Raw genomic sequence first — 15172 nt, 5'->3', positions numbered from 1 at the left:
GCCATCACTCCATTTAGGTAACAATTTTAACGCTACGTGACCAGCAGTGTTAATAAAAAATCTAATCTGCTCAATAGGCACTTGAAAAGTACTTGGTGAAATGCTGTGATTGTTTTTTTTTCTTCTATATTTTTGCTTCAGTTCATGCATCAAAATCAAAATTACAACAAAACATTACTATATTTGTAATGATTAATATTTTAGATTATTTTGAAAAACAGTAGGAATCATTGATTCACGTTTCTATTTTAGATAAAGTCTGCTAGATTTTATTAAACAGTACTTGCATAGGTTTAAAAAAAAAAAGAAATACTGTCATACTGTGAGATGCCTAGCTGGTTCTTTTGGGCTTTGAATAAGCTTGAATTTAACTTTAAAAAGATACATCTTTTGAAATTGGCTCTGCTGATATAGTCGGCGTGAATTAAAAAATATTCCTGATAAATCAATATAAAATAAAGCATTCTGTGTGAGAATTTGGATGCTTTTAGGGATTCCCTGCTCTACTCAGGGGCTAGGTTTGCTTGAGCATTGCTCCAGCTCTGGACTATAATGTTGCTTTTAAATAACGGCCATGGTTGTTCTTCCTGACTTGAAGCGATCAGGTTGTGCTCAACAGGTTGCAGCAGGGGGCGCTCGACTGCCGCAGTGAGGACTTCCAGCTGCATCAAGCTGCGGGAGGAAACCTGGGATCACAAAATAAGCTCACCGGATGACTTTCAAAATAAAAGCACACATTTGCTTATAATCTATATTTACTTGTTGCTGTTTTTACTTATTTGTGCAACTCACATTAAATTGTGCTACTCATATTATCTAATAAACGCCGAACACTTTATAATCTCAATCGACTATATTAGACGGCTCATTCATCACGCGACTTTTATTCTGAAGGTCTAATCCGGAAATTGTACTCGCATTATTCCGCTGACTTTGACCCCTCCCCCGAGCCCCTACTCCCTTGCAGCATCATTCACCGGCTCCCAGCGCACCGCAAAGCCCAGCCATAGCGCACCGCCTCTGGGGGGAATAACATGGCCTCAGGTAACCGCAGCGCGGGGAGTCCCGGCGAGTCCCGGCGGGGTTCCGGCTCCTGTCCGCTCCGGCGATGAGCAGGAAGCCCCGCAGGCAGCCCCTTCGCTCCCGACACTACCGGGCTGCGTGATGCAGAGCCCCCCGTCCAGGAGTTGACGTCCTGCCGCTTTGGAGGGTGATGGTGCCCTCGTCCCCTCAGCTCAACCTGCCGCTGCGTTTGAGACGTTTTGGATCCAAACACTTATCGGGACTGGCTGGTTGTTTAAACTATTTCACAATATTAATAATGACAACGATACAACAGGTGATCTGACGGACTTGAGCGGAAATCGCCACTATGATCCGACGGCCGTAACCTGAGCTACAGATCATTGAGGTCCTCCAATAGCTGGAGCGCATGATGGCCAATAACAACGAGCTACAGGTTAGTTTTCCAACTTTCTGCGGTCGTCTCCAAACAGCTGCAAGCACGTGAGCATCCAAAACCCAGTGATGTAAAGTTATGCGTTTTTCAAAAGTGTTCATGCTCATTGAACTTGTCACACATTTTGTCAGTTAAACCCTCAAAAGTCAATGTTTTTCATGTGAAATGAAAATATTTTAAGGTGTTTTTAGTTGTTGTTTTTTCTCTCTCTAAACCGTTTCACTGTAGTCCAGGCTGTATGCTTTAGGGTGGTTGTCCTGCTGGAGGCTGAAGCTCTGCCTCCAATTAGTTTTCCTCCAGGTTCCACCTTTATCCATCTTGCCATCAGCTCTGAAAAATTTCCCCATCCTTGCTAAAGAAATACCCTCCCCCCCACACACACCACCACTGCTGCCACCACCGTGCTTCACTGTGTGGATGTTGTTTTCCAGCTTCCAAACTCCAACCTGTCTCCCTGGCCCTGCTGAATGAAAAACGTCCTCTCAGCATGATGCAGCCACCGCCATGCTTTGGTGGCTTCAGCTTCAGTTTCAGATTTCCGCTGTGTCCCTTGTGGCGTTTCTCACGCCCTCTGTCCTGCATCTTGTACGTGATTCATCTCTGGCACGCACATGACTCAAATGAATGATTGATTGACTAGGGCTGGACGATATAGAAAAAAAGCATATCGCTAAAATAGAAATCATATTGATTGATAAATTCAAAGTGTATATTTTAAGTGCAGTCCTGGCCATTTTATGCTGTTGCTTAGCGACCTATTTTTAGACAAAGAACACACAAACAATGAATTCAAACTCAACTTTTTTACCAAAACTGCAAGTTTAAAAAATAAAAATAAAAATGAACTCATGCTCCTTGAACTCTTAGAAGGGGGGCGGAGCCTTTCCTGGCTCTGCGTTGTGATTGGTTGGGAGGATGTAACGACTGTAGTGTTAACCTACATGATAGGCTAGAACGTAAAAGGAAGGAAATCTGTTCTTCTGTTGAACTTTTTATTGACCCCTTCTTTTTCTATCATCGATATACGTCTATCGATCGATGTGTATCGTTATTTAATTATCGTCCAGCCCTAGAACTGACAATCTTCTGAGGCGTTCGGAGGCTTGCCGAGTAGTTGATGCAATCATTTGAATCGTGTGTGCTGTCATCTATTTAGGGGTGTCAGAGTAAAATGGGGGATTGCGATACATCCCACTGTTTGTCTTCTTTTTTTTTTTGTCATAGCTCCACTTTATATTGGTCTGCCGCATAAATTCCCAATAAAAGGCTGGAAAGTTTGTGGTTTGTGGAATACTTTTGGGCGCCACTGGACACTGAGGGCGAAGCGTCATGGAGGTGTGCGTGGGATTTCCGCGTCATCCAGTGCTGAACGGTGCGTTCAGGATCGTATGTGTCGCTGGCATATGCAAACAGCCAGTGGTGAAAGGTCTTTGAATGAGGACATTTCAGGGAGGGGGGAACTGCTGAGTTCACATGACGATTGTGACTCCTCAGCAGTCCTGCGCCACCACGGGTGTGTTGGACAGACAAAAATAGGCACAGTTAAGCTAACCACGCTTACTTCTTCCTGCAGCCTTTCTGGGGACAAATCACATTTGCCCAACTGAATCCGTCCATCTGAGACGCCGCGCTCGTCCTCAGCTGGAGTCTGCATGCTGTGTGGTGATGGTGTCCAGTTTAGAGCCTCCAGTTACCATGGTGTCAGATCAGCTCAGGAGGGGAGTGTTAAAAAATTAAAGGCAGCGAGGTGCTTCAGAGACCTCTGTCACAAGGCCGGTGTGTTTAGCCACCTTTGACCTAAACTGGAGCTGCCTGCAATCGCTGTGAGAACAAATTATTACAACCACACGCTGGGTCTCATGTTTCCTCTTTCTGTCTGCGTGTGTTTCGTTTTTTTTTTTTTCCCTAGCGCTCTTCGCGCTGTAACTCGGCAAGCCACCAAGCAGCCGGTGTGAAGATGCTGGATATTAAAAGAAAGGGAGCTGTCGGATAGTTTGCCAGCTCAGACAGGACAACGCCATTCTTCCCTGAATGGAGAAGGTGTTTTTTTTTTAGTTTTTTTTTTTTAGTGTCTTCCTTGAAAGTCGTGCTGCGAGTCTGGGCCCATGGAGGAACATTAACAGCTGATGGGGGCTGCAGTGAGCCTTCGAGTGCCTGTATACCGAGCAGGATATATTTTAGCTCATAGCACAACTAATAAGTGTGCAGCCACATCGTTCTCAGCTTGGCTTTGATTTCCTACTGAATATACACCATGTCAATGTTTTTAATAAAGAGGAATTCACTAGGTCCCTGTTAATCAAAGAGTCCTAGATAGACAGTGTTTTCCGAACATATCCGTATACCCTTTGAACCATTTTATTAAAATGTTACGACTGCGCGTTTCTTTTCTGTATAATACTGGGGTGCAGTAGAGGAAAACAAAGTAGTGCATGCAATGCGGCATGTATTTGTACTCAGACCCCTTTTACTCTGATACCCCTTAAAAAAATCAATAGACCGCCTCCAGGAGTCTCTTAAATAGTAAATAAATGGGATGCACAGTCGTGTGTGGTGCTAAAGCACGGCAGTGGCTGCGTCATGCTGTGGGGATGCTTTTGTTCAGCGGGGACAGGGAAGAGAAGCTGTTGGAGCCTGCAAAAGACCGGGGAGGAGGTGGTCCTGGCGACAAGGCGACTGTGAACCATACAGCCAGGGCTACAGTAGGACAGGCTTAGAAAAAATCAGACTCAGATGTCAAAAGTGACCCAGTCAGAGTGCAGACAGGGAAGTTGTAGCACGGCTTGGAGAGAATTGGCAGAGAAGCAGCCAAGCGACCTGTGGAGGAGCTGTTGAGATTCACAGCTCCGGTGGAAGAGCGGGGTCCACTCAAATGCGATATGATTTTCCGTTAGGCGAGTAAATTTCAGAGGGCTAGCCGCAGTGTGGCGAGTAAATGTAACAAATAAGCCGTGTTTTTCAGCCATCATTTGGGTGGATGCTTCTTTATGTTCCTCTGCTGTCAGCTCGTATGACAACAGACGCTCACACGCACAAACACGCGCACATGTGACGCGAGAACCACAGCGACTTCATCATGTCCGTATGCTAACAGCTAGCGTTTAGCTCAGGCTAATTCTGTAGCAGGATTGTGTGGAGATATTTAGCAGGGGTCAGTCAAAATTAATAATTTGGCCGGTAAAAAGTTAACCTGACAACAGCCAGATGCATGTCTCGCTCCGCCTAGCTCCACTCACATCCATCTGGGACACCGCCATAGGAATTGCCTTTATTGAAGGCTGGGCCTTATCAAAAATTCTTGCATATGATTGGATAAGCCACTTGTCTGTCATCTTTATCGACGTGCTATTTCAACCACTCACACCGAAGCTAACCTGTGACGCTAATGAGAGCGACGCAGGGGAAAAAAATACTTTTTTTTTATGTGTTTGCGGCTCTAGTGGCGTTTTATTGACAGAGAGCTGACAGGAAGAGGGTGGAGACAGGCGGCAAAGCGCCGCGGGTCGGAGTCGATCCCGGGCGGACCGCGTTGAGGACTAAAGGCCTCCTAATATGGTTTGCGCTAACCGCTAACGGTTAGCGGCTAACCCCTTGTTAGCGGCTAACCGCTTGCCAAATCCGGTCGGGACATGGGCGAAAACATGGTTTCCACCAACAAAAGCCTTCAGAGGCATTCTCTGATGTTCGTTTAATGAAACAATATCACATAGATTGGACAACACGGAAGAAATAGCAGCATCAATGCTAACGCTTGCTTCCTCGATGCGAGCCGCCATTGTTGTTGGAATCTCACGGTGGCTTCTCCACTACGTCACATCCAGAAAACACCCGCCCTGCGTCCTGATTGGCCAGACCATAAATTTGGTTGGGAAAATCACTTTCAATGAGCCGTGTCCCAGATGTATGTGAGTGGAGCTAGGCGGAGCGAGACATGCATCTGGCTGTTGTCAGGTTAGTAAAAAATATGCTTGGCCGGTTGATTTTTACATCTACCGGCCAACTTGGCCGGTGAATCAGGAAGTTAATTTCGGACACTGTGGGATAATCTGCCCAGCAGCATGGTGCTTTCTTTTCCTTGTGCTGGTAGCGTAGCCACATTTCTTGTACCTATTACTGTACCTGTTTTGTCCCTATTATTTTGCAACTAAAAATGTCCCTCTTTGGACCATGTGTGCTGGTGGAAAACACGGATTTTATGACCCTTTGGGGTTTTCACCGGAGTCAAAGACAGCCTCAGCGCTGTCCTTGCATAGTTTAAGTTGCAGAAGTTAGCCGCCTGCTGTTTAGGTAAAGCGTTTCTTTCCATCGGTTCTGTTGGAGCAGAGAGAAACGACTAAGACGTACAGGATGATGAGCGGAGAAGCAGCCTGTTCAGCACACTCAGCTGCAGAACTTACAAGCTTTTCTCGAGGAGCGAATCTATTTAAAAGGCATCTGTCGGTACGGTGAGCTTTAAAAAAAAAAAGGAGATAGATTGAGTCTCTCTTAGCCATCATCTCTGCAGGCCTGCAGACGGGCTGATTGGGATCAAGGGGCCACCCCAGTAATGATGATAGGCTGAAGCTATCAGGCTGGCCCTGGACCCCTCGTTGTGATGATTGCACCTGCTTAATTGCGCTCTCTTCCACAGTTTCTTTTGCTCAACACTTCGCCAAGGCTGTGCTGATGTCCAGTCCCATCTCCCTGCAGGTCATGACGGTTGTTCATTTGAAGGAAAATGACTGAAATGACCCAGTTCTCTTGCTCGTCCTTCCATCCCCCATCCCCATCTGTTAAAAACCTATTATCCCCGAGACTGTCAGAGTAAAACCCAGCTGGAGTGGCCGGGTATCTCTGCCATCTCGTCAGCACTCTCTCGTTTATCGATTCGAAGCCTGTTTATGTTTTGGCCGGCCTCTCCTTCGGCCGGGTGTAAGGGATGTAAATCAGGGCTGCCGCCGAGGATGCAGGCTCTGGGCTGATTCCACACACACACGCACACACACGTACACACACACGTACACACACTTTGAGGAAGCCATACTCCCCATGGCTGTCCTCTCATGAATACTTTATTCTTGCTATCTTGCTGCAGCTGATGTCTGGAAGAGGCCAGTTGGACGAGTTGCTGATGCCTCTTCTCTGTGGTTTTGAGAAGGATAGCCTCCAAATGACTTTTTCATCGATTCCCCCCACAGTGGAGGCAACCTGGTCGGGCTGATGGTCCGGGGTCACGTGTGCTAGAACATACATGCTGCTGTCTGTCCAGCTGCCGCTGCCACGGATAATAGGATTAAAAGGCTGGGGACTTCACTCCGTCTCTGACCGGTAGCATTAGGGCTTGCAGTCACCCTCCCAGACTCGCGCTCTAACATCCCACCCACTGCCTCCTGCCCAAGTCCAGGATTACCAATCTGTCTGTCTCACGGAGACCCCGGGAGACGAGCTTATGACCGCTGCACTGCAGCCTTCATGCGTGTGTGGGGCATCTTGGTGGAGCCCGTCTGCAGAACAAGCTGATTTGTCTACTTTCAGCGTAGGTGCGGTCGAGACGTCCCATGCAGGAATGCCAAAGAGAGTGCCAGGGATATTTCGGCAAAACGTTGTCCATGGGTTAGTTTTGTTAGTTAGAGATTATGACTGCTGCTGAAAAATCTGTTGCTTAAGCAACATTCTTGTTATGATCTTTGCATTTCCCTCCCAGCTTTATTTCTGACATTATTACTCAGGAATAGAAAAGGATGGGAGCCACGCAGCTGCTCGCGCCTGGCCTGGCAGGTCAGCTTTGATTGGTTCCTGAAGCCGTTTTGTGACCTCAGAGGCTCCGCAGTGCCTGCGAACGAGCTGACACCGTGGCTTTGGCCTGGTTCTGTCACTGAAGAAAGCAGGAGACTGAATTTATTATTGATAAGCCATATCTTTAGGACCTTGTGGCAATAAAGTGAATCAGTAGAAGCATTAGAAGAGAGTCGATACATGAGCGTAGCACTGATGTAGTTAACTGGAATTCTTTTTTCATAGACTATAGTTTGGTTATCTGAGCTTTAACATCACTGACCTGACAGCTGAAGCCTCCACGTTTGGTGTCCTTCCCATAAAAAGATTGTTGAACCTTTTTTTTTTCCCAATTCTCATTGAAAGAAGTGCTTTCTGTTATTTTTGTATATTGTTGTTTCACACCTTGGTTCAGTTTCTGATTGTGATCCAATGTACTCTGGACTTGAAAAGAAGTCCCAATGTGTCAAAGGTTTGAAGAAGGCCTTGGCTATCATGGAGGTGGATCCTAGAAAGGACCGGCACTATGTAGCAGAGGTCAAACGGGAAGGAGCAGAGCAGAAGACCAGATTATGGTAGAAGCCAGCCTCCTTCTTCACGTAGTATCAGTGCTTTTCTTGTGACACCACCTGTTTCAGACCGGACCTGTTCAGAGTCCCTGTGTGTTCAGGATTCATGCTGGTTCTGGTTTGGAGTCTGGCAGTTCTGCGAAGCTGGCCAGCCAACGAAAACCAAGGAGGCGGGAAACCTTGCCCGTGTGAGCTGAGGCTGTGGTAACTTGAGGCAACAACATGAGATGCTCCGCCAGCGCGTAGAGGCCATGTGATACTATGTGATACTATGTGTGCGATGCTTCTAACGTAGCTTGGGGTTAGGAGGAGTGGAGCGCTGAGCCTTAACGGGAACTATGGGGCACTGGGCCACGATGTTGTCCTCCACGGTTCGCTGTCTGTCTGTCCCCAACAGTCCTTGGGTCATAAGAGTGAGACAGGCTGATAAGAACAACAGCTGTTATCGCAGGATGCAGACAGAGACACAGTTAGTTGCAGGTTAGACCATTTCTAGAATCCCCTTTTGTTGCGATCACAGTCTTTGCGGGGTATGTGCGTCTCTACCAGCTTTACAAATCTACAAATCTTTGCCGATTCCTCTTTGCAAAATAGCTCATGCAGAGTCAGATCAGACGGAGAACATGCATGGCCGTGACTTTCCAAGTCTTCCCACAGATTGCCACTTGGACTCAGTTCTGGACCCTGACTTGGCCATCTAACACTTGAATACGCTTTGATCCACATCCATGCATTTAAGCCATCTTAGGGTCGCCGGGCTTGGGAGTCTCCAACAGGATTTTGTATGTCTTCCCATTGACTTTGACCAGCTTCTTTGTCCCTGCTGAGGACGGGCTTCCCAGCAGCAGCCTCACAGAGAGGACGGCGTGTTCAGGGTGAGGGTTATTTGGAGTTTGCCACATAGCATTTTGCCCATAGGGCAAAACGTTCACGTTTGATCCAATGTGACCAGAGCATCTTCATCCACCTCTTTAGCAAACTGCAGATTGGACTTTGTTTTTTTAACCGTCTTCCAACAATGTCTTTACTCCTGACATGTCAACAAAGTCAAATTTTTTTGGAGTGCACAATTAATAGCTGTCCTCACAGCGGATTCTCCCATGTGAGCTGTGGATATGTGCAGCTCCTCCAGAGGTACCATGGGCCTCTTGGCCGGCCTGTCAGCTTAGGGCAGGGTACCATACTCACATGAGACATTTAAGCTTATGTACACCTTTCTCCCTGACCTGTCTGCTGGGTTCCACGGTCTTCCTGAAGCTGTTTGTTCACTGTTACTAGGTAGGGGACATCTGAAGGCAATGCTTTCCTTTGGATTCTATCTAGGGGTAAGAGTAAAAGAGGGTTGAATACAGTTGCCTACCAGCATTTTGAAAACCGTCCGTATCCTTTCCCTTCTCACTTTGCACTATTTGTTGTGTGCTGCTTTATCATCTAAAATGGCTATAAAACGTCTGGAAGTTCCTGGTTGTCATGTGACAAACTGCCGAAAAGTTCCAGGGACATGAATACTTGCTGGAACAGCAGGATTATTGGACTGCTTTTTTTTTTACAGCTACAATGAACATTATACAGAATATGATGAGAACTGCTGGCAGGTGAGATAAGGGAACAGAAATGCAGCTACAGAGGGACAAGCCTGATAAGAGCAAAAACGTAGAGTGGCGGTTTACTCTGACCTTACAGCCGTTAGTATCAAGAATAATAACAGCTGCAGACACTTGTTGCTCTTTTTCGCTCTTTCCCAGCACAGTTGTAATCAACAGCATCAATAAAGAGAGATAATGATCTGAATTACTGAATGGACCTCTTATCCCCCTCAACAATGCTGCCAGAAGACATTTTTAATCTTCCGTGTCCATTACCGTCGTGTCTGCAAGGCCATTCCATTACACGTCCAGGCACTTTCCGCTCCCCGCCTCCAACACTAACTACCGCCTGTGACTTGCTGAACGTTGCTGCGGTATTAAACGCGGTTGTAAAGCAAGTCGTCGACTCGTCAGAGAGTGCAGAAAGACCCGGGATGACATCTTAATTACCGCAGTTTGATCTTCTGGCGGATATCCTAAATGATTTACGCAACATCGCTGTTTGGATTCGTCCCAAGGAGTTAGGGATGTAGTAATGGATCAGGCCCAGAAGAGGCTCATTCACTTCCAGCTCTTCATCCCGAGTTTTCCGGTGTTGTAAGACTCAGAGTTATGGAACATTCATGAAGGAACGCCACACTGAAACTCATTTAACCACTCTGCTGGGAAGTTCCTCCTTGTTACCGGGAACAGTGTGTGTGCCAATTACTAAATATAGATACAAGTAAGAAAGTCATGATGCATCTTGGCTCAGCATCAGAAGCCAACCTCTTAATGTCTGTGTTTATACAACTCTAAAACTATATACAAAAAACAGATTATAGGTTAAGTAGATATTGTTTGAGCTTTTGATTTGACTTTTTGGATGTACCTTGAGTCATGAACTGATTTGGACCGTTTGTGTTTGGACCCTCTCCAAGGTCTAAGGAGTCTTCTGATTTGATCATTTTATCATCCCCGTCGTTGAGGTAGCAAAGCTCCACAACCTAATGGCACCTCCACAATGTTTTATTATGAGCCAGTATTGTAATACCCTATTTATTAATGTTTGGCACGCTTATTGTTTGACTGATTAAGCTGTAAATGTTGTCTGGAACTCATCAGACCCTCAGGAACATTAAAGGAAAGATCTTCCACTTGATCTAATTAAGATTTCGTTCTGAGGGAAAGGAAAGGGATTTTTAGTCTGTTTTCCATGACACCAGTTCTTATCCACATCACAGCAACAGGATAAGATGAAGGTTCCCACCTGAGGCCCCACCGGAACTTGTTGCCACTTGCTCCCCTTTTACCGTTTCACACACGGACACTCACTCCCGAACCCACTCCTCATCTGTCAGTTTGTCTGGCAGGAATTTTGGTCAATAGTATTTTGAGACAGCCTTGGGGCTGTCTCAGAAAATTCTCTACGATCCTTAAACCATCAAACAACGCTTTACCAAGATCTTAGACAGGGGACTATCAGGCTAACCGTATCAATGTGAGAAGCGTTAGATCATAATAATAACAACAAAATCATAATCATAAAACAGCATATTCATCTAGTGTGTGTGATAAATAATAATTATAATATTAATAATAATAATTACAATTGAACCTAAAACAATTCAGTGGTCAGATTTCTCTGTTATAAAAACATACTTTGACCTCCAAACAGAGGCTTTTTAGGTCTTCAAAAGTCGCAGGTTTTATTCTGTGAAGATAACAACACACTGGTTCAAATTGGAGCAAAATGGATGATATTCTGTTGATAACCTTAACAAGTAAAATGATTGGTTAAATGTCATTTCTTAAGTTAGTCCATCTATCCTATGTTAGCATCTGCTTCTGCAATTCCCGCTAATGCTAAAGTAATATTTCACTGTTTAAAAAAATCTGGACTACATTTGATCCTTTAGCTCAAAATATGAAAAATATAAATTGATCAAACATGAAACTGAACATTACAATGAAGACTGGACAATTTCTAGGATACAAAATTATTGCTGTTTATTTTTTATTATTCATATGATTTCAGTTCCTTGGTCTTCTTGCTACAGGCCAACAACTATGTTTAAATCCAACAGGCAGGGGCCACCGGATCGGTCATGGAAACACTGCCGTTTTGCATTTAAGTCCGATGAATTTGTAGTTTTTAGGAGCCCTTTCTCTGTTGCTGGAAATGTTTCTTTCTCCAAAAGCTATTTCTTATTTGCCCTTCCTTCTGCTGTCTCAGTTTTAGAAGCTGCTGCTACGTGCCTGTCAGAGGCAGGTGAAGTAGGTGTGCAGCAGCTTTTCTCATTGGGGCTTTATGTTGTCTTATTCTTCAGACTCCACAACAGAGCGCCTGTTTGCTGCAGAGGCGACCACAATGGACAAAGCTGGGAACACAAACATGCAACCGCTCACTGAGGCCTCTTGAGAATATTGAGTCTTTCACAAAAGACACCATTCATGTCCACCCGCTCCTCCTCCAGCTGTGGAGCGGGCCGCTGGTTGCCGCACTCTCACACAGATGTGTGATCACTGGGGTTATCTCAACCCTCGCTCTCACCAAACGTCCGCCGCTGTTTCAACTTGGCTCATGTGACGCCTGCGCGTCAGAATCCTTTGTGGCGGCGCATGTGCGTAAAGCAACGCTGCACGTTGTAAAACAGCAAAAGGAGATTTGGCGACCGAATTTATCTGCAATATGAGGGATTTGGGGGATTAACGGGCAGCAGACACACATTCCAAGGTAGATTGTGTAAGCTGTTAACTCACTCACTGAGAGCACTGTTTTATCATGATGGTGAAGGCATAAAATGGCTTTTTTTTTCATTTGTCTTGCTGGGTCTAAAAGGAATTCAATATAAATTCAAATGTACTTTATTGATCCCAAAGGAAAATTAAATTAAATTGAATTAAAGGGAGGTTGGAGAGATTTAGAACAAGGGAAAATACTCGTCACTGAGCCTGTTATTAACACAGCTTTAACTTCAGGGTCCATCATTCAGTAATCTAAAGTGACTTGCAAAAGTGTTCATATACTTTGATTCACATTTTCTTCCTTTACAACACCAAAGTTAAGTCTAATGTATTGGGATTTGATGCCAAAGCCCAACACAGCACAATTGTGGAGTGGAAGTAAGAAGATAGAGTTGAAATGTTTCAAACTATTTACAACTTAAAATATAACTTTTGTACCATGGTAAAACAGAGAGTTGTGGGGTTGAGAACGGCGCACCTGGGATCCCGAGACCTGCTGTCTGTGTCCGTGAAGCTAAGGTTTAAACAGATCGTGTTAGCTTAAATTGTCCAGGAGGCTTCACAACTTCACTTTTGCAGATACAGGAGCTTTAAGTTGGTTCCAGACCTTAGCATCATAGCAGTAGCATTTATGTGTTAGCGTAGCTAGTATGTGGACTCCTTCTGCACATAGTTTTTTACCTGTCCCTCAGCCTCATATTAAATGTACCTCTGAATAAAGGTTTTCTGTTTGTCTTGTCTTCTAAAGAGGGGTGTGTTTCTTTTTTTATTGTTGTTGTTGTTATTGTTTTAGTTTTTAGTTTAATCTTCCAGCATTAGCTCTTTGTTTTGGTCAGGTGACCGGCTAAAGGGAGGGGAGGTGCAGAGTGTCTGGTAATGTTTGGAAGAAAGGTGAACGGGTCAGTTTGCATCAACTTGCTCTCAGATGAGCATCTTTGAATAATTAATTCTAATCATAAGCAAAATAATGATTTTGACAACCCTACAGTGGAACGGTTAAGATCGCAAGGTGTTAATGTGCTTGAAAGGCCCAGATAGAGTTCAGACCTAAATTCAATGAAGAATCTATGGAAAAACTTAAGAATTGCTGTTCAAAGATGCTCCCCATTCAATCTGAATTAGCTTGAACTATTTTGCAGAGAAGACAATGAGAAACTGCAGCTTTTTTTCTTTCACGACACAATTTTTGTTTTGTTGAGTAAAATCCTAATACAATATGTTGCAGTTGGTAGTTGTAATTTAAGGAAAAGGTTCAAAGAGCATGAAGAGGTTTGCAAGAGCTAAATGTCTGTTTCTAGTCAATAACCTCACATTCAGTATACTAACGTGAGGGGTATCAATCCTCTCATCTAAGACCAAACACCAAAACAATAGGTCAGTTTTTTCCAAAGGCAAGGCTGCTGCTTTAGCTGGAGACCTAAAGAGAAGTACTGAACATATTCTACTTGAGTGTTTTGCAGCAGAATTGGGAGGTTTGTTTGCTGTTTAACATTGAAACTGTCTCATGTGTCAGCTAATCCTGAGTGTCCGGAAGTCTAGTTTGACCCACTGTGTTGACATCATGAAAGGCAAAAAAAATTTCCTGTTGATACTTTCAACATGAAACTAAGGCTGCCTCCAAATGCTCGTGTATTCATTAACAACCAATTACTGTAAATTACATTAAGCTTCTGTGTTTGTGGGAGTTTGCTTGAACAACACAGGTGTTGATGCTCGATGGTCAAGCTGTTCCTCTCCCCCTTGTGTATTATTTATGTCTTCTCTGTGGTATCTGTCACTTTATATCAGAAGAAGTGTGTGTGTGTCTGTGTTTGTGTGTAGAGATTAACTGACCCCTCCCACCGCTTGCAAACATCAACCTTCAAGCAAATCTCCTCACCCCCTCTTAACCCAAATCCGTGAATGAGGCTGTGTCCAGACTTTGACATTTGAGGAGAAATTAAAGTTCTATTTTATTCGCTCAATCACAACCGCTATTAAGAACACGGAAAATCCTTCTGAAGGCCTGAGTTTATGGCTTTAAAGGTATATAGCCACGTTATATGCCTAGAAGAAATGACCAAAAACCATTTAATCATGATAAAATAGGGCTATATACACCAAGCATCCATCCCGATAGTGTTTTGATGGTCCTTTTTGAGGCTAAATAGAATACAGCACCGGGTGCGATGAGCAGATATAAACAGAGGTGGCGCCATCTATCAGCAGTATCGCAGAACTATCATAATGCCAGGTTGCTTAATTAATAAATCACTTGTAAATAATTCTGGACCGAGCCTGACCCTCCGCAATGCCTCGCAGTAAAGTGGCAGCTCACCGCGATCGAAGACCAGCTTATTAATGAAATACACAGATCTACAGCAACTTTAACTTTTTACTCACATCAATCAACTGAACACATCTGAACAATCGTCAGGTTTATTGTCTGCTTCAGTGAACACCAACGTTCATACTGTATTCCCAGCAACATTCCAGTCTTTTCCCTCTTGGAATCACATATCTTTTGCATTTCTTTCACTGGATCTTGGACCTTTCTTCATTGTTTTGCTGGGAGATGCTAATAGCCGTTAGCCACTTCCTTGTTTTATCCCCTGCTGCACATGCGCAGTGATGTACCTTCGTTGTTATTATAAATAAACACGAAAGGCTTTATTTACTAACAAATTGAGCAAAAACAAAACACCAAAATAACAACTAATACGCCAGCAAGACATGATAATCTTTCATAAAAACGTTGTATGCAACCAGAGTAAGCTACTGACATTTAAATTAAAGAAAGTCAACTAACATGGCTATGCACCTTTAAGTTCCACCATCTTCCAGGTAACACATCTGTTCCCATCACTTGTCATGCCTAGAAAATCCTAATTCAATACTCAACCGCATATCTTCATGCAACTCCAGGCTCAGAGTGTATTTATTATATTATTAGTTTAGGTATATCTAAAATATTCAGAGCAAGTTAGATTTTTTTACTCATTGCAGAGAGTGAAACTCATCTATAGATTCACTATTCTGAGTGAAATATTTCAAGCCTTTATTTCTTGTAATTTTGATGAATATGACTTACAGATAAG

General features: G+C 44.2%; 1 protein-coding gene across 1 annotated transcript in view; it reads left to right on the top strand.

The window, feature by feature from the left end:
• The first annotated feature begins 950 nt into the window (after positions 1-950).
• Positions 951-15172, top strand: part of pkn1b (protein kinase N1b) — a 58008-nt gene continuing 43786 nt past the window's right edge. The window contains exon 1 of the mRNA XM_012867922.3: positions 951-1459. Coding sequence (XP_012723376.2) covers positions 1433-1459 — 27 coding nt within the window. The 5' untranslated portion in view covers positions 951-1432. The remainder of the gene's footprint in view (positions 1460-15172) is intronic.

Source organism: Fundulus heteroclitus, chromosome 16, assembly GCF_011125445.2.
Source record: "Fundulus heteroclitus isolate FHET01 chromosome 16, MU-UCD_Fhet_4.1, whole genome shotgun sequence".
Classification (NCBI taxonomy): Eukaryota; Metazoa; Chordata; class Actinopteri; order Cyprinodontiformes; family Fundulidae; genus Fundulus; species Fundulus heteroclitus.
This window is presented reverse-complemented; position numbering and strand designations above follow the sequence as displayed.